At 35.5% G+C, this 27,235-nt stretch overlaps 1 protein-coding gene across 1 annotated transcript; it reads right to left on the minus strand.

The window, feature by feature from the left end:
- Nucleotides 1-4,922: 4,922 nt before the first annotated feature.
- Nucleotides 4,923-25,419, minus strand: LOC140433881 (uncharacterized). Its single transcript, XM_072521855.1, has 3 exons — nucleotides 25,303-25,419; nucleotides 5,453-5,631; nucleotides 4,923-5,340 (listed from the first exon to the last, which is right to left on the minus strand). The coding sequence occupies exons 1-3, from the start codon at nucleotides 25,417-25,419 to the stop codon at nucleotides 4,923-4,925; spliced, it is 714 nt and encodes a 237-aa protein (XP_072377956.1).
- Between the last annotated feature and the right edge of the window lie 1,816 nt (nucleotides 25,420-27,235).

Consider the following 27,235-nt stretch of genomic DNA (forward strand, 5'->3'; position numbering starts at 1 on the left):
GCCTGACGGATTATGGATGTCACAGGTACACAAGTTCCTACCTTTGTCTCTTTCTTGATGGTCACTGGGTAGTCGTTGACATTGATAAGTCTCACAGGAATTTCTTTAGCCGAAGTCACCAATTCCTTTCCAATTATGATTCCACGGCCAACCTCATCGTCGTGGTTCCAAGGCTCCATCATAACAGGTCTCCCTTCGTCCACAATTCCCTGTAGCCGCGCTACTATGATCGTTTCGCTTCTCGCAGGCACGACTGTATCTTCTTTAATGGCTGCTTGCACAGTGTTGTCATTATGTATTAGGATGGAGAAATACTTCCTCGTTGCCAACTTTGATTACCTTATTCTTAAAATCCAATTGGAATCCATGCATATTCATTACGTCCATTCCTAATATAACATCCTCTTCGATGTCAGCAACTATAACAGTATGGACAAACTTTTCTGCTCCAATTCCCAATTGTACCTGGATTTCTCCATGAATGTTGGCATTTTCACCTGTAGCGGTCCGATGTCGCAACCTCGTTGGTAACAGTTTCTTTCGGCTGTTTATAACTGTCGGGCGTATAATGGTTCTGGTCGCTCCGGTATCCACCAACAACGTATGTCTTTTACCATTTATTTCTCCATCTACATATACACTATCTTCACGACATTTCAAAGAAGCTATTAGTATAAGAGGGTCTTTGGAAAAGTTCCGGGTCGAAGCTGCTCCCCTAAAGCCAACTCGTTCTGGTTTTCCTGATGGTGAGTTTCTTGATTTTATGGTCTTCGTTTTCTTGCATGTAATAATTTTCATCATATTAACGAGCTGGTCAAGTTTATCTTCATCTCCTTCCTCTTTTACAGTCCTAACTTTACTGTATCCTCCAGAGGCCTGCGTAGCTGACTCGTATTCGAGGGCGGCGGATAAGACATCAACCAGCGTCTTGTGACGAGCTAATCGTAGTGTTCTCTGCATTTCATGATCACGAAGACCATCAATAAACGTTTGAACGGCCAATTTTTCCATCATGTCTTCGGGAGCTGTTGGATAAGCATATCGTACTAATCTGGCAATATCTACCTCATATTCCTGAAGAGCCTCATCTTTCTTCTGTCTACGATTTTTAAGCTGCGACTGATATACATGCTCCAAATGTTCGTGGCCATATCGCATATTTAACCTCTTCTTCAGTTGTTCGAAATCATCGGTCTCCTCTACGACTATGGTCTGAAGCACATCTAAGGCATCTCCTCGAAGAGCGATAGTCAGGTTTACCGCCTTTTCTTTTTCAGACCATCCATTTGCTCTTGCGGCTGATTCGAACTGTTTCATGTAGTTGTTCCATGATGATTTTCCGTCGAAAGTTGGGACTTTAACATGAATAGAACCTCCACTTCCTTCAAATTTCGGCCGTGTCTCCAACTTACATTTCGTCTCGTCTTCTTTTATCTCCACTGTAATCGGATTGTTACCTCTCTCTGCTGTCCCTGTTTCCTCCATCTTCTTTTCCATCTCTTTCCATATCTTTTCTTCGAAGGCCAACATATCGGCAGCAACTTGGTTTTTTAACGAAGATATTCTATCGTCCAGGGCAGACATCTCAGAAGTGACTTTAGAGATTTCCGAAGAGATGTTAGCAGAGACTTTGCTTTCCAGCGAAGAAATCTCGTTAGAAACTTTGTTTTCTAATGAGGCGATGTCGCCGGAAACTTTCGAAATATCGCCAGAAACTTTGTTCTCTAATGATGCGATGTCACCAGAAACTTTGGCTACATCACCAGAAACTTTGGCTACATCAGAAGAAACTTTCGAAATATCGTCAGAAACTTTGTTCTCTAATTTCGAAATCGACGAGATAACAGCATCTTCAAATATATAAGTCTCTGGATCTAGTCCTTCTTCTAGCAAAGCGTTCTTTAGTCGTTGGACTAACTCAGCCTTTTTTCCGGTAGAAGCTAATTCTCTGTCTTCGAGATGTCTTCTTAAATTAGTCACTGTCAGCTCATAAATCGTCGTCATTTTCACAATTTATTTTATATTCACTTGTATTATTATTATAAGTCTAATTTATGTTCGATCTCACTTCTGGCACCATTTGTTGTGAATTTATTAATTGTTATGTCTTTAATTTATAATGTCTTTACTAATTTATTATATTGTTCCTACTTTAATTTATTAAAAGGCACGATAATTTATATAAGTTTATTTATCACTACATATACAATAATTTATTAGTAGGCGAGCGTAACAATAATATCGCGAGCGCGAATCTTCTTTATTAACTGTCCCTCCATAACCAAAATTCCTCTATAAATATAAAGTCCTGTTATTCGAGAATGAAAACAGTTGTTTCTCGAAACACATCGAACATAGACCGCTGTTTTGCTGAAAGGCCTTCTAGACAGAGCGGCGAATTGTTCTCAGAACCAATATGGTTAAATCGGCTTGTCTCCAGAAGGTTCGAACTGTTATGTTTTTATTACAAAGGGGGACCCATCGTGTGTCAGGTAGGCATTACCTAAAAAATACGTGAATGAATGAAAATATTAGTAATAAATATATTTACGGTTTTGGGTCAGAATTTATCGTAACAATCCACTATCTGTGCAAACTGCGGGAAAATCACAAATCATATGAATTGCAAATGCACCATGCTGTAAAAACTGCCGCACCAAACATTAAGCATATTAACACAAATGTCACGCCAAAAAACGCGCTCCCACATCACAAAAAAAGACACAGACAGTCACTTCCCCTTAGGCGAACTCTCCTTAAACGTACACAGTCGATAAATGATCTCACGCCTATGATTTTTACCTGACGTTTTACCTAAAAAATCTCATATCAACATATCTGTAACGAGGTCTTTCAAAATATATCAATATCCCAAAAATGGAAACTCAGTCCCCTCAAATATCTCCTTCACAGTAGGTTGTGGCTAGTTCTTCCTAGGTGAAGAATTAGCCACAGCCAACCTCAATGCGTTTCTTACTAAAGAAAGTCCAAACAATGCTCATAGTAATCGCTCCGTATTTGAATTGATGTGGCATTTTTATCAACGGACCACCTGAACTGGTCCACGATGAAGTTGCCCACGGAACATCGACTTGATCGACGATAAGTGCCGATCAAACCCCTGCCTTGACACCTACGACGGTCTTAAGTCATTAACGAAAAATCGATCCAAACATACACAAAAACGTCATACTTATTTATTAAGTACGTTATTTAAAATACGTTATTTAAATCAAATGTCCAATGAACTGTATGGGTACAGTGAGCACTCCTTAAGAGTCGAATTTAAAATCACAACAGGGGGAGATTGGTTTTCTTTGGTTTCTCAATCTCATTATACAACGATACCGGATTCTAGGTAAGGACACAGTCATAGCTATCCTTCACTCGTTTAAACTGAATAAAACAAAATGCTAACAATCTGAAAAATACCGTTTTTCCAACATAACTTGTACGTAGTTGCCGACTTAGTCCAACCGGCACCCAAAGGCAGGAAATCACACTGACATTACTGTTTTACAGCCACCACTTGGTTGCAGAGAGCGGCAATGTGTAAATTGACGTTTACCCAATAAAAAACCCCACGCTTGAAGAGGCGACAAAGCCTAAACAGGGGAAAAACACATATTCATTCATAGTTTTCATCTCTACGTTTAACAGACCAAACCATTGCAGTATTTTTCTTGAATCTATCTTGAGACCTTAGTCACCCCGGCTCTTTCCCTAATTAAGTCGTTACTGATCCTGTTCCTTCTAGTCTTACCCAACATCCACCGTAACATTTTTATTTCAGCTACCTCCATCTTCTTTTCCTGAATCTTACTTACAGGCCACACTTCATTGCCGCACACCAATGCAGGTCTCACCACACTCTTCTATATCTTTTCTTTTAGCCCTCTTTCGATTACAAAATACCCTGCTCTTTAAGAGTCCAGTTAAACCAACCAGCCTGTATCCTGTCGGCAATTTCTCGATCTAGGACCACATTTTCCGTTTTGTAAAAGCCAAGGTATTTAAATTCTTCTACTCGTTGTACTCCTTTTCTCCAAGCAATTCTATACAGCCAACCATTCCTCTTTCTTCTAGTCACATATACTCCGCTTTCGACCTGCTAACCTTAAGTCCACCCTTTTTAGTAGCCCTTCTCCAACACTTCAACTTCTTCTCCATCATTTATTTGCTCCCCTCTACCAACACGATATAATCAGCAAATAGCAGTGACCTAGATCTCACTCGCTTACTTTCTCTGTCAGTACATCCATTACAAGGTTAAACAGGTAGGGACTTAGTGAAGAACCTTGATGTAAGCCAACCATCAGTGGAAAACTTTCGGTCAATCCGACACAAGACTTTACTTCTCAGGACCCCATTTCTCTCTCATACATCTCCGTATCTCTTGTTTAGCGACTGTTTCGTATACCTTCTCGAGATCTATAAATACCAAATGTAGCTCTCTTTTGTTCTCGCTATATTTCTCTATCAACTGTCTAGAAGCAAACAAAACATCCGTTGTCCTCCTTCCTGGCATAAACCCAAATTGTTCTTCTCCTATCGATGTCTCTCTCCTGAACCTTCGCTCTACAGTTCTTTTCCAATTTTTCATTGTGTGCGACATTAATTTTATCACTCTATAGTTCTTGCTGTCCTTAATGTCCCCTTTATCTTTATACAATTATACCATCATACTCTCTCTTTATGCTTTGAAAATCCTTTCTTCCTCATATATCCTACTCAACATTTGCCACAAAATATTAACACCTTCCTCTCCTATAGCCTTCCAAACCTCCATATATATTTCATTAGTAGCTACTGCCTTACCATTTTTCATCCTATTTAACGCCTTGACAACTTTACTTCTCACTCTCTCCGGTATTACATTCTTATTTTAAATCCCGCATCCTCTGTCTCTCCTCTGGTGTTCTTCATTTCTTCAGTTCTTCATTCAGCAACATTCTAAAGTACTCATACCATCTCCGCTTTATTTGAACATCGGATCTTAACACTCTTCCATCCGCACTTTTAATCTGCCGTATGTGAGTTAAGTCCTGTGATATTTCGTCCCTTACTTTAGCAATGCTGTATAACCTTTTCAACCTCTCGGGTGTTTCCAACTCTTCATACAGCTGTGCATACGATCTGTCAGCGCACTTTTCTTCCCTCTTTGCTGCCTTGTACATACTCTTATCTTCCTTTTTTTTAGACCTCGCATATCTCTTTCTTGCCTCTTTCTTCTCTCTACCCTTGTGTTGCACCTCATCGTTCCACCACCAAATTTCTTTGTCTATGGGAGGCCCTTTAACAGATTTTTTCCTAGCACTTCCTCTCCCACTCGCATCACAACTTTATTGTTGTCTTTATCACTTTGGTGTTAAAAACCTCTTTTAACTGACTTCTTCTATACAACACAAAATCTATTTGACTTTCCCATCCCCCGCTACTATAAGTGACATACTGGTCTTCAGTCTTCCTAAAGAACGCATTAATGACAGCCAAATCCAATGCCACTGCAAAGTCAATCAAACTATTTTCTTCTTTATTTCTTATTCCGATTCTTAAACCTCCGCAAACTCTTTTTATTCCCGCTCCTTTTCTACTCATATGTCCATTAAAATCACCTCCAGTGCCCGTATCCTTATCCCATAATAAATAAAATTAAATATAATACCCCAAATATCTAAATTTTACCCGGACACACAAAAAATTCCAATACCGAACTAAAAACATTCGGTAAGAATCCAGCATGCAGATTAGGAATATAAATAGTGCACCTTCACGAGGTCCCTCAGTTAGTAGCCAGTCTCCAGTAGGAAAAGTACTCGAGTGGATAATGCATAGCCTCCGATAAGGTGCACCGGTGCTAGAGATGAAACGCATATAGAATTGTAAAATTAAATTTTTTTACACACAAAATTCCAATACCGAACAAGAACCAACCGGTACATATCCAGTATGCAGATCAGGCATATAAACAGTGCACCTTTAATAGGCTCCTCAGTTAATGGCCAGTTTCCAGCAGGAAAGGTACCATGAAACGTATACAGAATTGTAAAATTAAATTTTTTTTACACACAAAATTCCAATACCAAACTAGAACTAACCTGTACAAACCCAGTATACAGATCAGGAGTATAAACAGTGCACCTTTAAGACGCCACTCAGTTAATGGCCAGTTTCCAGCAGAAAAAGTACTATGAAACGTATACAGAATTGTAAAATTAAATTTTTTTTAAACACAAAATTCCAATACCGAACCAGAACCAACGGGTACAAATCCAGTATGCAGATCAGGATATAAACAAAGCACCTTTAAGAGGCCCCTCAGTTAGTGGCCAGTCTCCAGCAAGAAAGGTACTATGAAACGCATACAGAATTGTAAAAGTAAATTTTTTTAAACACAAAATTCCAATACCAAACTAGAACTAACTGGTACAAATCCAGTATGCACACCAGGAGTATAAACAGTGCACCTTTAATAGGCCCCTCAGTTAGTGGCCAGTTTCCAGCAGAAAAACTACTATGAAACGTATATAGAATTGTAAAATTAAATTTTTCTAAAAACACAAAATTCCAATACCGAACCAGAACCAACGGGTACAAATACAGTATGCAGATCAGAATATAAACAAAGCACCTTTAAGAGGCCTCTCAGTTAGTGGTCAGTCTCCAGCAAGAAAGGTACTATGAAACGTATACAGAATTGTAAACTTAATTTTTTAAACACAAAATTCCAATATCGAACCAGAACCAACGGGTACAAATCCAGTATGCAGATCAGGATATAAACGAAGCACCTTTAAAAGGCCCCTCAGTTAGTGGCCAGTCTCCAGCAAGAAAGGTACTATGAAACGCATACAGAATTGTAAAAGTAATCTTTTTTTAAACACAAAATTCCAATACCAAACTAGAACTAACTGGTACAAATCCAGTATGCACACCAGGAGTATAAACAGTGCACCTTTAATAGGCCCCTCAGTTAATGGCCAGTTTCCAGCGGGAAAGGTACTATGAAACGCATACAGAATTGTAAAATTAAACTTTTTTTAAACACAAAATTCCAATACCAAACTAGAACTAACTGGTACAAATCCAGTATGCACACCAGGAGTATAAACAGTGCACCTTTAATAGGCACCTCAGTTATTGGCCAGTTTCCAGCAGAAAAAGTACTATGAAACGTATACAGAATTGTAGAATTAAATTTTTTTTAACACAAAATTCCAATACCGAACCAGAACCAACGGGTACAAATCCAGTATGCAGATCAGAATATAAACAAAGCACCTTTAAGAGGCCTCTCAGTTAGTGGCCAGTTTTCGGCAAGAAAGGTACTATGAAACGCATACAGAATTGTAAAAGTAAACTTTTTTTAAAAACAAAATTCCAATACCAAACTAGAACTAACTGGTACAAATCCAGTATGCACACCAGAAGTATAAACAGTGCACATTTAATAGGCCCCTCAGTTAATGGCCAGTTTCCAGCAGAAAAAGTACTATGAAACTTATACAGAATTGTAAAATTAAATTTTTTTTACACACAAAATTCCAATACCAAACTAAACCTAACTGGTACAAATCCAGTATGCACACCAGGAGTATAAACAGTGCAACTTTAATAGGCCCCTCGGTTAATGTCAGTTTCCAGCAGAAAAAGTACTATGAAACTTATATAGAATTGTAAAATTAAATTTTTCTAAAAACACAACATTCCAATACCGAACCAGAACCAACCGGTACAAATACAGTATGCAGATCAGAATATAAACAAAGCACCTTTAAGAGGCCTCTCAGTTAGTGGCCAGTCTCCAGCAAGAAAGGTACTATGAAACGTATACAGAATTGTAAAATTAAATTTTTTTAAACACAAAATTCCAATACCGAACCAGAACCAACGGGTACAAATCCGGTATGCAGATCAGGATATAAACAAAGCACCTTTAAAAGGCCCCTCAGTTAGTGGCCAGTCTCCAGCAAGAAAGGTACTATTAAACGCATACAGAATTGTAAAAGTAAACTTTTTTTAAACACAAAATTCCAATACCAAACTAGAACTAACTGGTACAAATCCAGTATGCACACCAGGAGTATAAACAGTGCACTTTTAATAGGCCCCTCAGTTAACGGCCAGTTTCCAGCAGAAAAAGTACTATGAAACTTATACAGAATTGTAAAATTAAATTTTTTTTACACATAAAATTCCAATACCAAACTAGAACTAACTGGTACAAATCCAGTATGCACACCAGGAGTATAAACAGTGCACATTTAATAGGCCCCTCAGTTAATGGCCAGTTTCCAGCAGAAAAAGTACTATGAAACGTATACAGAATTGTAAAATTAAATTTTTTTTACACACAAAATTCCAATACCAAACTAGAACTAACCTGTACAAACCCAGTATACAGATTAGGAGTATAAACAGTGCACCTTTAAGAGGCCACTCAGTTAATGGCCAGTTTACAGCAGAAAAAGTACTATGAAACGTATACAGAATTGTAAAATTAAATTTTTTTAAATACAAAATTCCAATACTGAACCAGAACCAACGGGTACAAATCCAGTATGCAGATCAGGATATAAACAAAGCACCTTTAAAAGGCCCCTCAGTTAGTGGCCAGTCTCCAGCAAGAAAGGTACTATTAAACGCATACAGAATTGTAAAAGTAAACTTTTTTTAAACACAAAATTCCAATACCAAACTAGAACTAACTGGTACAAATCCAGTATGCACACCAGGAGTATAAACAGTGCACCTTTAATAGGCCCCTCAGTTAATGGCAGATTCCAGCAGAAAAAGTACTATGAAACGTATACAGAATTGTAAAATTAAATTTTTTTAAACACAAAATTCCAATACCGAACCAGAACCAACGGGTACAAATCCGGTATGCAGATCAGGATATAAACAAAGCACCTTTAAGAGGTTCCTCAGTTAATGGCCAGTTTCCAGCAGAAAAAGTACTATGAAACGTATACAGAATTGTAAAATTAAATTTTTTTAAACACAAAATTCCAATACCGAACCAGAACCAACGGGTACAAATCCAGTATGCAGATCAGGATATAAACGAAGCACCTTTAAGAGGCCCCTCAGTTAGTGGCCAGTCTCCAGCAAGAAAGGTACTATGAAACGCATACAGAATTGTAAAAGTAACCTTTTTTTAAACACAAAATTCCAATACCAAACTAGAACTAACTGGTACAAATCCAGTAGGCAGATCAGGATATAAACGAAGCACCTTTAAGAGGCCCCTCAGTTATTGGCCAGTATCCAGCGGGAAAGGTAATATGAAACGCATACAGAATTGTAAAAGTAAACTTTTTTTAAACACAAAATTTCAATACCAAACTAGAACTAACTGGTACAAATCCAGTATGCACTCCAGAAGTATAAACAGTGCACCTTTAATAGGCCCCTCAGTTATTGACCAGTTTCCAGTGGGAAAGGTACTATAAAACGCATACAGAATTGTAAAAGTAAACTTTTTTTAAACACAAAATTCCAATACCAAACTAGAACTAAGTATAAATCCAGTATGCACACCAGAAGAATAAACAGTGCACCTTTAATAGGCACCTCAGTTATTGGCCAGATTCCAGCAGAAAAAGTACTATGAAACGTATGCAGAATTGTAAAATTAAATTTTTTTAAACACAAAATTCCAATACCGAACCAGAACCAACGGGTACAAATCCAGTATGCAGATCAGGATATTAACGAAGCACCTTTAAGAGGCCCCTCAGTTATTGGCCAGTCTCCAGCAAGAAAGGTACTATGAAACGCATACAGAATTGTAAAAGTAAACTTTTTTTAAACACAAAATTCCAATATCAAACTAGAACTAACTGGTACAAATCCAGTATGCACACCAGGAGTGGCCAGTCTCCAGCAAGAAAGGTACTATAAAACGCATACAGAATTGTAAAAGTAAACTTTTTTAAACCCAAATTCCAATACCAAACTAGAACTAACTGGTACAAATCCAGTATGCACACTAGGAGTATAAACAGTGCACCTTTAATAGGCCCCTCAGTTAATGGCAGTTTCCAGCAGAAAAAGTACTATGAAACGTATATAGAATTGTAAAATTAAATTTTTCTAAAAACACAAAATTCCAATACCGAAGCAGAACCAACGGGTACAAATGGAGTATGCAGATCAGAATATAAACAAAGCACCTTTAAGAGGCCTCTCAGTTAGTGGCCAGTCTCCAGCAAGAAAGGTACTATGAAACGTATACAGAATTGTAAAAGTAAACTTTTTTTAAACACAAATTCCAATAACAAACTAGAACTAACTGGTACAAATCCAGTATGCACACCAGGAGTATAAACAGTGCACATTTAATAGGCCCCTCAGTTAATGGCCAGTTTCCAGCAGAAAAAGTACTATGAAACGTATACAGAATTGTAAAATTAAATTTTTTTAAACACAAAATTCCAATACCGAACCAGAACCAACGGGTACAAATCCAGTATGCAGATCAGGATATAAACGAAGCACCTTTAAGAGGCCCCTTAGTTAGTAGCCAGTCTCCAGCAAGAAAGGTACTATGAAACGCATACAGAATTGTAAAAGTAAACTTTTTTTAAACACAAAATTCTAATACCAAACTAGAACTAACTGGTACAAATCCAGTATGCACAGCAGGAGTATAAACAGTGCACCTTTAAGAGGCCACTCAGTTAATGGCCAGTTTCCAGCAGAAAAAGTACTATGAAACGTATACAGAATTGTAAAATTAAATTTTTTTAAACACAAAATTCCAATACTGAACCAGAACCAACGGGTACAAATCCAGTATGCAGATCAGGATATAAACAAAGCACCTTTAAGAGGCCCCTCAGTTAGTGGCCAGTCTCCAGCAAGTAAGGTACTATGAAACGCATACAGAATTGTAAAAGTAAACTTTTTTTAAACACAAAATTCCAATACCAAACTAGAACTAACTGGTACAAATCCAGTATGCACACCAGGAGTGGTCAGTCTCCAGCAAGAAAGGTACTATGAAACGCATACAGAATTGTAAAAGTAAACTTTTTTTAAACACAAATTCCAATACCAAACTAGAATTAACTGGTACAAATCCAGTATGCACACCAGGAGTATAAACAGTGCACCTTTAATAGGCCCCTCAGTTAATGGCAGATTCCAGCAGAAAAAGTACTATGAAACGTATATAGAATTGTAAAATTTAATTTTTCTAAAAACACAAAATTCCAATACCGAACCAGAACCAACGGGTACAAATAGAGTATGCAGATCAGAATATAAACAAAGCACCTTTAAGAGGCCTCTTAGTTAGTGGCCGGTCTCCAGCAAGAAAGGTACTATGAAACGTATACAGAATTGTAAAAGTAAACTTTTTTTAAACACAAAATTCCAATACCAAACTAGAACTAACTGGTACAAATCCAGTATGCACACCAGGAGTGACCAGTCTCCAGCAAGAAAGGTACTATGAAACGCATACAGAATTGTAAAAGTAAACTTTTTTTAAACACAAAATTCCAATACCAAACTAGAACTAACTGGTACAAATCCAGTATGCACAGCAGGAGTATAAACAGTGCACCTTTAAGAGGCCACTCAGTTAATGGCCAGTTTCCAGCAGAAAAAGTACTATGAAACGTATACAGAATTGTAAAATTAAATTTTTTTAAACACAAAATTCCAATACTGAACCAGAACCAACGGGTACAAATCCAGTATGCAGATCAGGATATAAACAAAGCACCTTTAAGAGGTCCCTCAGTTAGTGGCCAGTCTCCAGCAAGTAAGGTACTATGAAACGCATACAGAATTGTAAAAGTAAACTTTTTTTAAACACAAATTCCAATACCAAACTAGAACTAACTGGTACAAATCCAGTATGCACACCAGGAGTATAAACAGTGCACCTTTAATAGGCCCCTCAGTTAATGTCAGATTCCAGCAGAAAAAGTACTATGAAACGTATATAGAATTGTAAAATTAAATTTTTCTAAAAACACAAAATTCCAATACCGAACCAGAACCAACGGGTACAGATCCGGTATGCAGATCAGGATATAAACAAAGCACCTTTAAAAGGCCCCTCAGTTAGTGGCCAGTCTCCAGCAAGAAAGGTACTATTAAACGCATACAGAATTGTAAAAGTAAACTTTTTTTAAACACAAAATTCCAATACCAAACTAGAACTAACTGGTACAAATCCAGTATGCACACCAGGAGTATAAACAGTGCACCTTTAATAGGCCCCTCAGTTAATGGCAGATTCCAGCAGAAAAAGTACTATGAAACGTATATAGAATTGTAAAATTAAATTTTTCTAAAAACACAACATTCCAATACCGAACCAGAACCAACGGGTACAAATACAGTATGCAGATCAGAATATAAACAAAGCACCTTTAAGAGGCCTCTCAGTTAGTGGCCAGTCTCCAGCAAGAAAGGTACTATGAAACGCATACAGAATTGTAAAAGTAAACTTTTTTTAAACACAAATTCCAATACCAAACTAGAACTAACTGGTACAAATCCAGTATGCACACCAGGAGTATAAACAGTGCACCTTTAATAGGCCCCTCAGTTAATGTCAGATTCCAGCAGAAAAAGTACTATGAAACGTATATAGAATTGTAAAATTAAATTTTTCTAAAAACACAAAATTCCAATACCGAACCAGAACCAACGGGTACAGATCCGGTATGCAGATCAGGATATAAACAAAGCACCTTTAAAAGGCCCCTCAGTTAGTGGCCAGTCTCCAGCAAGAAAGGTACTATTAAACGCATACAGAATTGTAAAAGTAAACTTTTTTTAAACACAAAATTCCAATACCAAACTAGAACTAACTGGTACAAATCCAGTATGCACACCAGGAGTATAAACAGTGCACCTTTAATAGGCCCCTCAGTTAATGGCCAGTTTCCAGCGGGAAAGGTACTATGAAACATATACAGAATCGTAAAAATGAGTTTTTTTTACACACAAAATTCCAATACCAAACTAGAACTAACTTGTACAAACCTAGTATGCAGATCAGGAGTATAAACAGTGCACCTTTAAAAGGCCCCTCAGTTAATGGCCAGTTTCCAGCAGAAAAAGTACTATGAAACGTATACAGAATTGTAAAATTAAATTTTTTTAAACACAAAATTCCAATACCGAACCAGAATCAACGGGTACAAATTCAGTATGCAGATCAGGATATAAACGAAGCACCTTTAAGAGGCCCCTTAGTTAGTAGCCAGTCTCCAGCAAGAAAGGTACTATGAAACGCATACAGAATTGTAAAAGTAATCTTTTTTTAAACACAAAATTCCAATACCAAACTAGAACGAACTGGTACAAATCCAGTATGCACAGCAGGAGTATAAACAGTGCACCTTTAATAGGCCCCTCAGTTAATGGCCAGTTTTCAGTGGGAAAGGTACTATGAAACGCATACAGAATTGTAAAAGTAAACTTTTTTTAAACACAAAATTCCAATACCAAACTAGAACTAACTGGTACAAATCCAGTATGCACACCAGAAGTATAAACAGTGCACCTTTAATAGGCACCTCAGTTATTGGCCAGATTCCAGCAGAAAAAGTACTATGAAACGTATGCAGAATTGTAAAATTAAATTTTTTTAAACACAAAATTCCAATACCGAACCAGAACCAACGGGTACAAATCCAGTATGCAGATCAGGATATTAACGAAGCACCTTTAAGAGGCCCCTCAGTTATTGGCCAGTCTCCAGCAAGAAAGGTACTATGAAACGCATACAGAATTGTAAAAGTAAACTTTTTTTAAACACAAAATTCCAATATCAAACTAGAACTAACTGCAAAGAAAGGTACTATGAAACGTATACAGAATTGTAAAAGTAAACTTTTTTTAAACACAAAATTCCAATACCAAACTAGAACTAACTGGTACAAATCCAGTATGCACACCAGGAGTGACCAGTCTCCAGCAAGAAAGGTACTATGAAACGCATACAGAATTGTAAAAGTAAACTTTTTTTAAACACAAAATTCCAATACCAAACTAGAACTAACTGGTACAAATCCAGTATGCACAGCAGGAGTATAAACAGTGCACCTTTAATAGGCCCCTCAGTTAATGGCCAGTTTCCAGCGGGAAAGGTAATATGAAACGCATACAGAATTGTAAAAGTAAACTTTTCTTAATCACAAAATTCCAATACCAAACTAGAACTAACTGGTACAAATCCAGTATGCACACCAGGAGTATAAACAGTGCACCTTTAATAGGCCCCTCAGTTAATGGCCAGTCTCCAGCAAGAAAGGTACTATGAAACGCATACAGAATTGTAAAAGTAAACTTTTTTTAAACACAAAATTCCAATACCAAACTAGAACTAACTGGTACAAATCCAGTATGCACACCAGGAGTATAAACAGTGCACATTTAATAGGCCCCTCAGTTATTGGCCAGTTTCCAGCAGAAAAAGTACTATGAAACTTATACAGAATTGTAAAATTAAATTTTTTTTACACACAAAATTCCAATACCAAACTAGAACTAACTGGTACAAATCCAGTATGCACACCAGGAGTATAAACAGTGCACCTTTAATAGGCCCCTCAGTTAATGGCCAGTTTCCAGCGGGAAAGGTACTATGAAACATATACAGAATCGTAAAAATGAGTTTTTTTACACACAAAATTCCAATACCGAACAAGAACCAACCGGTACATATCCAGTATGCAGATCAGGCATATAAACAGTGCACCTTTAATAGGCTCCTCAGTTAATGGCCAGTTTCCAGCAGGAAAGGTACCATGAAACGTATACAGAATTGTAAAATTAAATTTTTTTTACACACAAAATTCCAATACCAAACTAGAACTAACCTGTACAAACCCAGTATGCAGATCAGGAGTATAAACAGTGCACCTTTAAGAGGTCCCTCAGTTAATGGCCGGTTTCCAGCAGAAAAAGTACTATGAAACGTATACAGAATTGTAAAATTAAATTTTTTTAAACACAAAATTCCAATACCGAACCAGAACCAACGGGTACAAATCCAGTATGCAGATCAGGATATAAACGAAGCACCTTTAATAGGCCCCTCAGTTAATGGCCAGTTTCCAGCGGGAAAGGTACTATGAAACGTATACAGAACTGTAAAATTAAAGTTTTTTCAGGTGAGTTTTTAAATTTTTTTATATTATTGTAGATTAGAGGTCAGTTTATATATTAAACTGAAGACTAAAAAAACAATTGGATTATTGTAAGTTACTATAAATAATATAATGTATATAAAATATTTTCTTTTTCTTCTCGTATTGTTTTGTGTGTTGTTTTTCTTATGCAAAATGTCCTAGATATTTGAAACTTAATACGTACGATTATATTGGTATAAGCGAGCTGGTTTCTTAGCAAATTTGACGTCATTAAATATTTTTTGTCAATTTTGGTTTAACAAGTCTTATTTTTTCTTTTTAATTTTCGTATGCCTACTAACTTTGTTAAAAGCAAACTTCTAAAGTTCTCAAACTTATCACACAAGGTTTTCATGGTATAAGAATGATCTTTTGATTTTCGTATTGATATGTCTTCTTTTTCATTTTCTTCATTCTCTCTCGTGTTATTAAATCTTTTTTTTATCTTAAAATTTAAAGGAATTTTAAGATAAGTCTTAAAACTTGGCGTGTACATATTTGGTATTTGAATGAACACTAGTGTTTTTGGGATTGTCATGTTTTCTTCTTTTTCGTTTTCAGTAGTACTTTTACACATAGTTACAATTGAGGTCAATAACTTTTCTTCTTCTCTTACTTAAAGAAAATAAAATTAATAGAGTCTAACGTAAGTACATAGGTTACTCTTGCGCTAAGAAAGAACTAATAATCATAAAAGAAGGGTAGGGGACTTGTTTTTTACGTTTATGTTATTTTTTAACTTAAACAATGTCCTGTTTTAACATAAACAATCGAATTTTTAAAAGTTGTCCTTTTAGTAAAAGCAAGAACCCTATTTAAATTTCGGGCTTCGAAAGAAGTTTTCTTTCCCTTCTTTTCAAATTATTATGCCTTATCTTGTTCTTGAAACACAGGTCTTCTTGTACCTTTGTATATAAAATATCCCTGAGTAAGGAAGAACTCTATTAAATATGAGGTCATTAGGTCTTGTTCTTCTTCTATTTATGCAGTTATGCTTTTTTAATCAAAATTCCGTGGTCTTGAAATTTGTTAGTTAATTTTCTCGTGGTGTAAGCAAGAAAGTTGGGGTCCACGAGTCTTTTCGTATTCCCATTTTATTAGTCTTTTTCTTTTTCTTGAATTAAACTTTCTGGTCTTCTAAGTCTTGAACCTTAGTATAAAGGTTCTTCTTGGTATAAGAATACACTGTATTCAATGTGTTCTTAACAGGTTTTCTTTCTCTTCTTTTTATATTATTATAGCTTTTATTCTTCTTAAAGCAAAAGTCTTAGAGCCTTGACAGTTGGCACTTAAGATCCTCTTGGTGTAGGTAAGGACCGCGTGTAATTTGGAGTTAACTGATTGTTCTCTTTTTTTTTTTAATTAACAAGAAAACCCACATCAACTACCAGTAGTTATTAGCAGGGAGATATACACACACCAAATACTCTTAAAACTTAAGATTTCGGTACGACTAGGCTACAACCCTAGCAGTTATCTATTGGGTTGAGTGCGTCTAGTATTTCTGTATTTTTGCGACCATGTAACTTATGTATATTCTATTTTGTTTTCTTTATTCTTTTGAAAGTGCTTAAGAAACTTGGACTTGGTGGTATGAAGGAACCATAATTTGGTCTGTTGTGGGATTTTCCACAGGTAAATTACTTTGATCGCTTAAAGTTTATGTTTCGTAATGTTTTTGTTTTGAAAGTGCTTAAGAAACTTTAACTGGCTGTTTTGGGGGAACCATAATTTGGTATAGGTTGGTAAAGGTTGTAGGATTTTCCGCAGGTAAATTACTTTGTTCGCTTAAAGTTGATGTTTCGTAATGTTTTTGCTTTAAAAGTGCTTAAGAAACTTAAACTGGGTGTTTTGGGGGAACCATAATTTGGTCGATTGTAGGATTTTCCGCAGGTAAACTACTTTTATTGCTTACAGTTGACGTGTCCTAATACGGTCTTTTTATCAGAAAGTGGTATTTTGATACTTAAGTTTGTCATGGTGTATATAAGCTAGAATATTGAAGCAGACGTTAACAAACCTTCCTTGAATTCGGATTTTATTATAATTAATAATAAACAAAGCCCTCTTGTAGAAAGGTTATTATATAAAAATTCTTCTAAGTTAAAGAATTGGTCTATGAATGTTGTTTTACTATTTCCAATCTTTGTCATATGAATATTGTTAATGTATTTTGCCACTGGTTTTTTCCAGAGTACATTTAGCCTGGTTTTTTTTCTGGTAGTATTTACTGCCTTATTGTCCTGTTTATGCGTAAGTTACTGGTGTCGAGGAATGATCACTATTTTCGAGGAGTACTCTTAAACTTAAGATTTCGGTAAGACTAGGCTGCAATCCCAGCAGATATCTATTGAGTTGAGTGCGCCTAGTATTTCTGTATTTTTTTGTAAATACGATTATATTTAAGTATCTTTATCAACCATGTAATTTATGTATATTCTGCGAAAATAGTTGCGTTTCGATTTAATTTGAGCTTCTTACCACTCCCTGACACGTGTTTCTGGGTCTTCCCGTCATCAGAGAGAGCTTGTAAGAAAACTCAAACTAAACCAAAACGCCTATTTTCGCATATTTATCGTCCTTACTCGACGCAATGAGTACAAGAAAGATAGTAATTTACATGGGTAAATTGTTGATGCTTAGTGGAATATAAATATTCCCAGCATCGCTCTTAATGGCTTGATTAAGCGTGAGTATACAATTTACTTTAATTTCTATCGACACATTTAACTTCATCTTTCATCACTAGATGTCTCTAGTAGCATACTCTGGTAATTATTTTGTCTATAATTGCCGAGTAGCCGGTGCGTTTTGGTTTAGTTTGAGTTTTCTTACAAGCTCTCTCTGATGACGGGAAGACCCAGAAACACGTGTCAGGGAGTGGTAGGAAGCTCAAAATAAATCGAAACGCAACTATTTTCGCATATTTATCGTCCTTACTCGACGCAATGAGTACAAGAAAGATAGTAATTTACATGGGTAAATTGTTGATGCTTAGTGGAATATAAATATTCCCAGCATCGCTCTTAATGGCTTGATTAAGCGTGAGTATACAATTTACTTTAATTGCTATCGACACATTTAACTTTATGTATATTCTGTTTTGTTTTCTTTATTCTTTTGAAAGTGCTTAAGAAACTTAGACTGGGTGTTTTGGGGGAACCATAATTTGGTATGTTGTAGGATTTTCCGCAGGTAAATTACTTTGTACGCTTGTAAGTTTATGTTTCGTAATGTTTTTGTTTTGAAAGTGCTTAATAAACTTGGACTGGGTGTTTTGGGGGAACCATAAATTGGTCGGTAGTAGGATTTACCACAGGTAAATTACTCTGATCGCTTGAAGTTGATGTTACGTAATGTTTTTGTTTTAAAAGTGCTTCAGAAACTTAGACTGGGTGTTTTGGGAGAACCATAATTTGGTATGATGTAGGATTTTCCGCAGGTAAATTACTTTGTACGCTTCTAAGTTTATAATTCGTAATGTTTTTATTTTGAAAGTGCTTAAGAGACTTGGATTGGGTGTTTTGGGGGAACCATAATTTGGTCGGTTATAGGATTTTGCACAGTAAACTACTTTTATCGCTTACAGTTGATGTTTCGAAATACTGTCTTTTATACAAAAGTGGTGATTTCATACTTTTTGTTACTCATACTCATACTCATAAGTTTGTCATGGTGTATATAAGCTAGCATATTGAAGCTGACGCAAACAAACCTTCTTTGATTTCGAATTTTATTATACTTTATAATAAACAAAGTTCTCTTGTAGAAAGGTTTTTATATAAAAATTCTTCTAAGATAAAAAATTAGCCCATGAATTTTCTTTTATTATTTCCAATCTTTGTCATATGAATATTGTTAATGTATTTTGCCACTGGTTTTTTCCAGAGTAAATTTAGCCTGGCTCTTTTTTCTGGTTGTATTTACTGCCTTATTGTCTTTTTATGCATAAGTTACGGTGTCGAGTAATGATCACTATTTTCGCGGACAGAAATACGCCAGCATTAGTACCCTATTAGGGGAGGAGTACTCTTAAACTTAAGATTTCGGTAAGACTAGGCTGCACACCTAGCAGTTATCTATTGAGTTGAGTGCGTCTAGTATTTCTGTATTTTTTTGTAAATACGATTATATTTAAGTGTCATTTATTGACGATGTAACTTATGTATATTCTGTTTTGTTTTCTTTATTCTTTTGAAAGTGCTTAAGAAACTTGGACTGGGTGCTTTGGGGGAACCATAATTTGGTCTGTTGTAGGATTGTCCACAGATAAATTACTTTAATCGCCTAAAGTTGATGTTTCGTAATGTTCTTCTTTTAAAAGTGCTTAAGAAACTTAGACTGGGTGTTTTGGGGGAACCATAATTTGGTATGTTGTAGGATTTTCCGCAGGTAAATTACTTTGTACGCTTGTAAGTTTATGTTTCGTAATGTTTTTATTTTGAAAGTGCTTAAGAGACTTGGATTGGGTGCTTTTGGGAAACCATAATTTGGTCTCTTGTAGTATTGTCCACAGGTAAATTACTCTGATCGCTTGAAGTTGATGTTTCGTAATGTTTCTGTTTTGAAAGTGCTTAATAAACTTGGATTGGGTGCTTTGGGGAAACCATAATTTGGTCTCTTGTAGGATTGTCCACAGGTAAATTACTCTGATCGCTTAAAGTTGATGTTACGTAATGTTTTTGTTTTAAAAGTGCTTCAGAAACTTAGACTGGGTGTTTTGGGGGAACCATAGTTTGGTATGTTGTAGGATTTTCCGCAGGTAAATTACTTTGTACGCTAGTAAGTTTATGTTTCGTAATGTTTTTATTTTGAAAGTGCTTAAGAGACTTGGATTGGGTGTTTTGGGGAAACCATAATTTGGTCGATTGTAAGATTTTCCGCAGGTAAACTACTTTTATCGCTTACAGTTGACGTTTCGTAATACTGTCTTTTATCCGAAAGTGGTGATTTCATACTTAAGTTTGTCATGGTGTATATAAGCTAGCATATTGAAGCTGACGCAAACAAGCCTTCTTTGAATTCGAAGTTTATTATACTTTATAATACACAAAGTACTCTTGTAGAAAGGTTTTGATATAAAAATTCTTCTAAGGTAAAGAACTAGCCCATGAATTTTCTTTTACTATTTCCAATCTTTGTCATATGAATATTGTTAATTTATTTTGCCACTGGTTTTTTCCAGAGTAAATTTAGCCTGTTTTTTTTTCTGGTAGTATTTACTGCCTTATTGTCCTTTTTATGCATAAGTTACTGGTGTCGAGGGATGATCACTATTTTCGCGGACAGAAATACGCCAGGATAAGTACCCTACTAGGGGAGGAGTACTCTTAAACTTAAGATTTCGGTAAGACTAGGCTGCAAACCTAGCAGTTATCTATTGAGTTGAGTGCGTCTAGTATTTCTGTATTTTTTTGTAAATACGATTATATTTAAGTGTCATTTATAGACCATGTAACTTATGTATATTCTGTTTTGTTTTCTTTGTTCTTTTGAAAGTGCTTAAGAAACTTGGACTGGGTGCTTTGGGGGAACCATAATTTGGTCTGTTGTAGGAATGTCCACAGATAAATATTACTTTACCGTTTCGTAATGTTTTTCTTTTAAAAGTGCTTAAGAAACTTAGACTGGGTGTTTTGGGGAAACCATAATTTGGTATGTTGTAGGATTTTCCGCAGGTAAATTACTTTGTACGCTTGTAAGTTTATGTTTCGAAATGTTTTTATTTTGAAAGTGCTTAAGAGATTTAGATTGGGTGTTTTGGAAGAACCCTAATTTGGTCGGTTGTAGGATTTTCCACAGGTAAATTAGTCTGATCGCTTGAAGTTGATGTTTCGTAATCTTTTTGTTTTCAAAGTGCTTAATAAACTTGGATTGGGTGCTTTGGGGAAACCATAATTTGGTCTGTTGTAGGATTGTCCACAGGTAAATTACTCTGATCGCTTGAAGTTGATGTTACGTAATGTTTTTGTTTTAAAAGTGCTTCAGAAACTTAGATTGGGTGATTTGGATGATCCATAATTTGGTATGATAAAGGATTTCCCGCAGGTAAATTACTTTGTACGCTTGTAAGTTTATGTTTATGTGTTTATGATTAAGTGTTTTGGGGGAACCATCCTTTGGTCGATTGTAAGATTTTCCGCAGGTAAACTTCTTTTATCGCTTTCAGTTGACGTTTCGTAATACTGTCTTTTATCAGAAAGTGGTGATTTCATACTTAAGTTTGTCATGGTGTATATAAGCTAGCATATTGAAGCTGACGCAAACAAGCCTTCTTTGAATTCGAAGTTTATTATACTTTATAATAAACAAAGTACCCTTGTAGAAAGGTTTTTATATAAAAAATCTTCTAAGGTAAAGAACTAGCCCATGAATTTTCTTTTACTATTTCCAATCTTTGTCATGTGAATATTGTTAATGTATTTTGCCACTGGTTTTTTCCAGAGAAAATTTAGCGTGGTTTTTTTCTGGTAGTATTTACTGCCTTATTGTCCTTTTTATGCATAAGTTACTGGTGTCGAGGAATGATCACTATTTTCGCGGACAGAAATACGCCAGGATAAGTACCCTACTAGGGGAGGAGTACTCTTAAACTTAAGATTTCGGTAAGACTAGGCTGCAAACCTAGCAGTTATCTATTGAGTTGACTGCGTCTAGTATTTCTGTATTTTTTTGTAAATACGATTATATTTAAGTGTCATTTATCGACCTTGTAACTTATGTATATTCTGTTTTGTTTTCTTTATTCTTTTGAAAGTGCTTAAGAAACTTGGACTGGGTGCTTTGGGGAAACCATAATTTGGTCTGTTGTAGGATTGTCCACAGGTAAATTACTCTGATCGCTTGAAGTTGATGTTACGTAATGTTTTTGTTTTAAAAGTGCTTCACACACTTAGACTGGGTGATCTGGGGGATCCATAATTTGGTATGATAAAGGATCTTCCGCAGGTAAATTACTTTGTACGCTTGTAAGTTTATGTTTATGTGTTTATGATTATGTGTTTTGGGGAAACCATACTTTGGTCGATTGTAAGATTTTCCGCAGGTAAACTACTTTTATCGCTTTCAGTTGACGTTTCGTAATACTGTCTTTTATCAGAAAGTGGTGATTTCATACTTAAGTTTGTCATGGTGTATATAAGCTAGCATATTGAAGCTGACGCAAACAAACCTTCTTTAAATTCGAATTTTATTATAATTTATAATAAACAAAGTACTCTTGTAGAAAGGTTTTTATATAAAAATTCTTCTAAGGTAAAGAACTAGCCCATGAATTTTCTTTTACTATTTCCAATCTTTGTCATATGAATATTGTTAATGTATTTTGCCACTGGTTTTTTCCAGAGTAAATTTAGCCTGTTTTTTTTTCTGGTAGTATTTACTGCCTTATTGTCCTTTTTATGCATAAGTTACTGGTGTCGAGGAATGATCACTATTTTCGCGGACAGAAATACGCCAGGATAAGTACCCTACTAGAGGAGGAGTACTCTTAAACTTAAGATTTCGGTAAGACTAGGCTGCAAACCTAGCAGTTATCTATTGAGTTGAGTGCGTCTAGTATTTCTGTATTTTTTTGTAAATACGATTATATTTAAGTGTCATTTATCGACCATGTAACTTATGTATATTCTGTTTTGTTTTCTTTATTCTTTCGAAAGTGCTTAAGAAACTTGGACTGGGTGTTTTGGGGGAACCAAAATTTAGCCTGTTGTAGGATTTTCCACAGGTTAATTACTCTGATCGCTTAAAGTTGATGTTTTGTAATGGTTTTGTTTCAAAAGTGCTTAAGAAACTTAGAATGGGTGTTTTGGGGAACCATAATTTGGTGTGTTGTAGGATTTTCCGCAGGTAAATTACTTTGTACGCTTGTAAGTTTATGTTTGGTATTGTTTTTGGTTTAAAAGTGCTTAAGAGGCTTAAACTGGGTGTTTTGGGGAAACCATAATTTGGTCTGTTGTAGGATTTTCCGCAGGTAAATTACTTTGATAGCTTAAATTTGACGTTTCGTAATGTTTTTGTTTTGAAAGCGCTTAAGAGGCTTGGATTGGGTGTTTTGGGGAACCATACTTTGGTCGATTGTAAGATTTTCCGCAGGTAAACTACTTTTATCGCTTTCAGTTGACGTTTCGTAATACTGTCTTTTATCAGAAAGTGGTGATTTCATACTTAAGTTTGTCATGGTGGATATAAGCTAGCATATTGAAGCTGACGCAAACAAACCTTCTTTGAATTCGAATTTTACTATATTTTATAATAAACAAAGTACTCTTGTAGAAAGGTTTTTATATAAAAATTCTTCTAAGGTAAAGAACTAGCCCATGAATTTTCTTTTACTATTTCCAATCTTTGTCATATGAATATTGTTAATGTATTTTGCCACTGGTTTTTTCCAGAGTAAATTTAGCCTGGTTTGTTTTTCTGGTAGTATTTACTGCCTTATTGTCCTTTTCATGCATAAGTTACCGGTGTCAAGGAATGATCACTATTGTCGCTGACAGAAATACGCCAGGATAAGTACCCTACTAGGGGAGGAGTACTCTTAAACTTAAGATTTCGGTAAGACTAGGCTGCAAACCTAGCAGTTATCTATTGAGTTGAGTGCGTCTAGTATTTCTGTATTTTTTTGTAAATACGATTATATTTAAGTGTCGTTTATCGACCATGTAACTTATGTATACTCTGTTTTGTTTTCTTTATTCTTTCGAAAGTGCTTAAGAAACTTGGACAGGGTGTTTTGGGGGAACCAAAATTTAGCCTGTTGTAGGATTTTCCACAGGTTAATTACTCTGATCGCTTAAAGTTGATGTTTTGTAATGGTTTTGTTTCAAAAGTGCTTAAGAAACTTAGAATGGGTGTTTTGGGAAACCATAGTTTGGTGTGTTGTAGGATTTTCCGCAGGTAAATTACTTTGTACGCTTGTAAGTTTATGTTTGGTAATGTTTTTGGTTTAAAAGTGCTTAAGAGGCTTAAACTGGGTATTTTGTAGAAACCATAATTTGGTCTGTTATGGGATTTTCCACAGGTAAATTACTCTGATCGCTTGAAGTTCATGTTTCGTAATGTTTTTGTTTTCAAAGTGCTTAATAAACTTGGATTGGGTGCTTTGGGGAAACCATAAATTGGTCTGTTGTAGGATTGTCCACAGGTAAATTACTCTGATCGCTTGAAGTTGATGTTACGTAATGTTTTTGTTTTAAAAGTGCTTCAGAAACTTAGACTGGGTGTTTTGGGGGAACCATAATTTGGTCGATTGTAAGATTTTCCGCAGGTAAACTACTTTTATCGCTTTCAGTTGACGTTTCGTAATACTGTCTTTTATCAGAAAGTGGTGATTTTATACTTAAGTTTGTCATGGTGTATATAAGCCAGCATATTGACGCTGACGCAAACAAGCCTTCTTTAAATTCGAAGTTTATTATACTTTATAATAAACAAAGTACTCTTGTAGAAAGGTTTTTATATAAAAATTCTTCTAAGGTAAAGAACTAGCCCATGAATTTTCTTTTACTATTTCCAATCTTTGTCATATGAATATTGTTAATGTATTTTGCCACTGGTTTTTTCCAGAGTAAATTTAGCCTGGTTTTTTTTTCTGGTAGTATTTACTGCCTTATTGCCCTTTGTATGCATAAGTTACTGGTGTCGAAGAATGATCACTATTTTCGCGGACAGAAATACGCCAGGATAAGTACCCTACTAGGGGAGGAGTACTCTTAAACTTAAGATTTCGGTAAGACTAGGCTGCAAACCTAGCAGTTATCTATTGAGTTGAGTGCGTCTAGTATTTCTGTATTTTTTTGTTAATACGATTATATTTAAGTGTCATTTATCGACCTTGTAACTTATGTTTATTCTGTTTTGTTTTCTTTATTCTTTTGAAAGTGCTTAAGAAACTTGGACTGGGTGCTTTGGGGAAACCATAATTTGGTCTGTTGTAGTATTGTCCACAGGTAAATTACTCTGATCGCTTGAAGTTGATGTTACGTAATGTTTTTGTTTTAAAAGTGCTTCAGAAACTTAGACTGGGTGATTTGGGGGATCCATAATTTGGTATGATAAAGGATTTTCCGCAGGTAAATTACTTTGTACGCTTGTAAGTTTATGTTTATTTGTTTATGATTATGTGTTTTGGGGGTACCACACTTTGGTCGATTGTAAGATTTTCCGCAGGTAAACTACTTTTATCGCTTTCAGTTGACGTTTCGTAATACTGTCTTTTATCAGAAAGTGGTGATTTCATACTTAAGTTTGTCATGGTGTATATAAGCTAGCATATTGAAGCTGACGCAAACAAGCCTTCTTTGAATTCGAAGTTTATTATACTTTATAATAAACAAAGCACTCTTGTAGAAAGGTTTTTATATAAAAATTCTTCTAAGGTAAAGAACTAGCCCATGAATTTTCTTTTACTATTTCCAATCTTTGTCATATGAATATTGTTAATGTATTTTGCCACTGGTTTTTTCCAGAGTAAATTTAGCCTGGTTTTTTTCTGGTAGTATTTACTGCCTTATTGTCCTTTTTATGCATAAGTTACTGGTGTCGAGGAATGATCACTATTTTCGCGGACAGAAATACGCCAGGATAAGTACCCTACTAGGGGAGGAGTACTCTTAAACTTAAGATTTCGGTAAGACTAGGCTGCAAACCTAGCAGTTATCGATTGAGTTGAGTGCGTCTAGTATTTCTGTATTTTTTTGTAAATACGATTATATTTAAGTGTCGTTTATCGACCATGTAACTTATGTATATTCTGTTTTGTTTTCTTTATTCTCTCGAAAGTGCTTAAGAAACTTGGACAGGGTGTTTTGGGGGAACCAAAATTTAGCCTGTTGTAGGATTTTCCACAGGTTAATTACTCTGATCGCTTAAAGTTGATGTTTTGTAATGGTTTTGCTTCAAAAGTGCTTAAGAAACTTAGAATGGGTGTTCTGGGGAACCATAATTTGGTGTGTTGTAGGATTTTCCGCAGGTAAATTACTTTGTACGCTTGTACGTTTATGTTTGGTAATGCTTTTGGTTTAAAAGTGCTTAAGAGGCTTAAACTGGGTGTTTTGGGGAAACCATAATTTGGTCTGTTGTGGGATTTTCCGCAGGTAAATTACTTTGATCGCTTAAATTTGACGTTTCGTAATGTTTTTGTTTTGAAAGTGCTTAAGAGGCTTGGATTGGGTGTTTTGGGGAACCATAATTTGGTCGATTGTAAGTTTTTCCAAAGGTAAACTACTTTTATCGCTTTCAGTTGACGTTTCGTAATACTGTCTTTTATCAGAAAGTGGTGATTTTATACTTAAGTTTGTCATGGTGGATATAAGCTAGCATATTGAAGCTGACGCAAACAAACCTTTTTTGAATTCGAATTTTACTATACTTTATAATAAACAAAGTACTCTTGTAGAAAGGTTTTTATATAAAAATTCTTCTAAGGTAAAGAACTAGCCCGTGAATTTTCTTTTACTATTTCCAATCTTTGTCATATGAATATTGTTAATGTATTTTGCCACTGGTTTTTTCCAGAGTAAATTTAGCCTCTTTTTTTTTCTGGTAGTATTTACTGTCTTATTGTCCTTTTTATGCATAAGTTACTGGTGTCGAGGAATGATCACTATTTTCGCGGACATAAATACGCCAGGATAAGTACCCTACTAGGGGAGGAGTACTCTTAAACTTAAGATTTCGGTAAGACTAGGCTGCAAACCTAGCAGTTATCTATTGAGTTGAGTGCGTCTAGTATTTCTGTATTTTTTTGTAAATACGATTATATTTAAGTGTCATTTATCGACCTTGTAACTTATGTATATTCTGTTTTGTTTTCTTTATTCTTTTGAAATTGCTTAAGAAACTTGGACTGGGTGCTTTGGGGGAACCATAATTTGGTCTGTTGTAGGAATGTCCACAGATTAATTACTTTACTCTTTCGTAATGTTTTTCTTTTAAAAGTGCTTTAGTAACTTAGACTGGGTGTTTTGGGGAAACCATAGTTTGGTATGTTGTAGTATTTTCGTCAGGTAAATTACTTTGTACGCTTGTAAGTTTATGTTTCGTAATGTTTTTATTTTGAAAGTGCTTAA

The sequence above is a fragment of the Diabrotica undecimpunctata genome, chromosome 2, assembly GCF_040954645.1.
Source record: "Diabrotica undecimpunctata isolate CICGRU chromosome 2, icDiaUnde3, whole genome shotgun sequence".
In the NCBI taxonomy this organism is placed as follows: domain Eukaryota; kingdom Metazoa; phylum Arthropoda; class Insecta; order Coleoptera; family Chrysomelidae; genus Diabrotica; species Diabrotica undecimpunctata.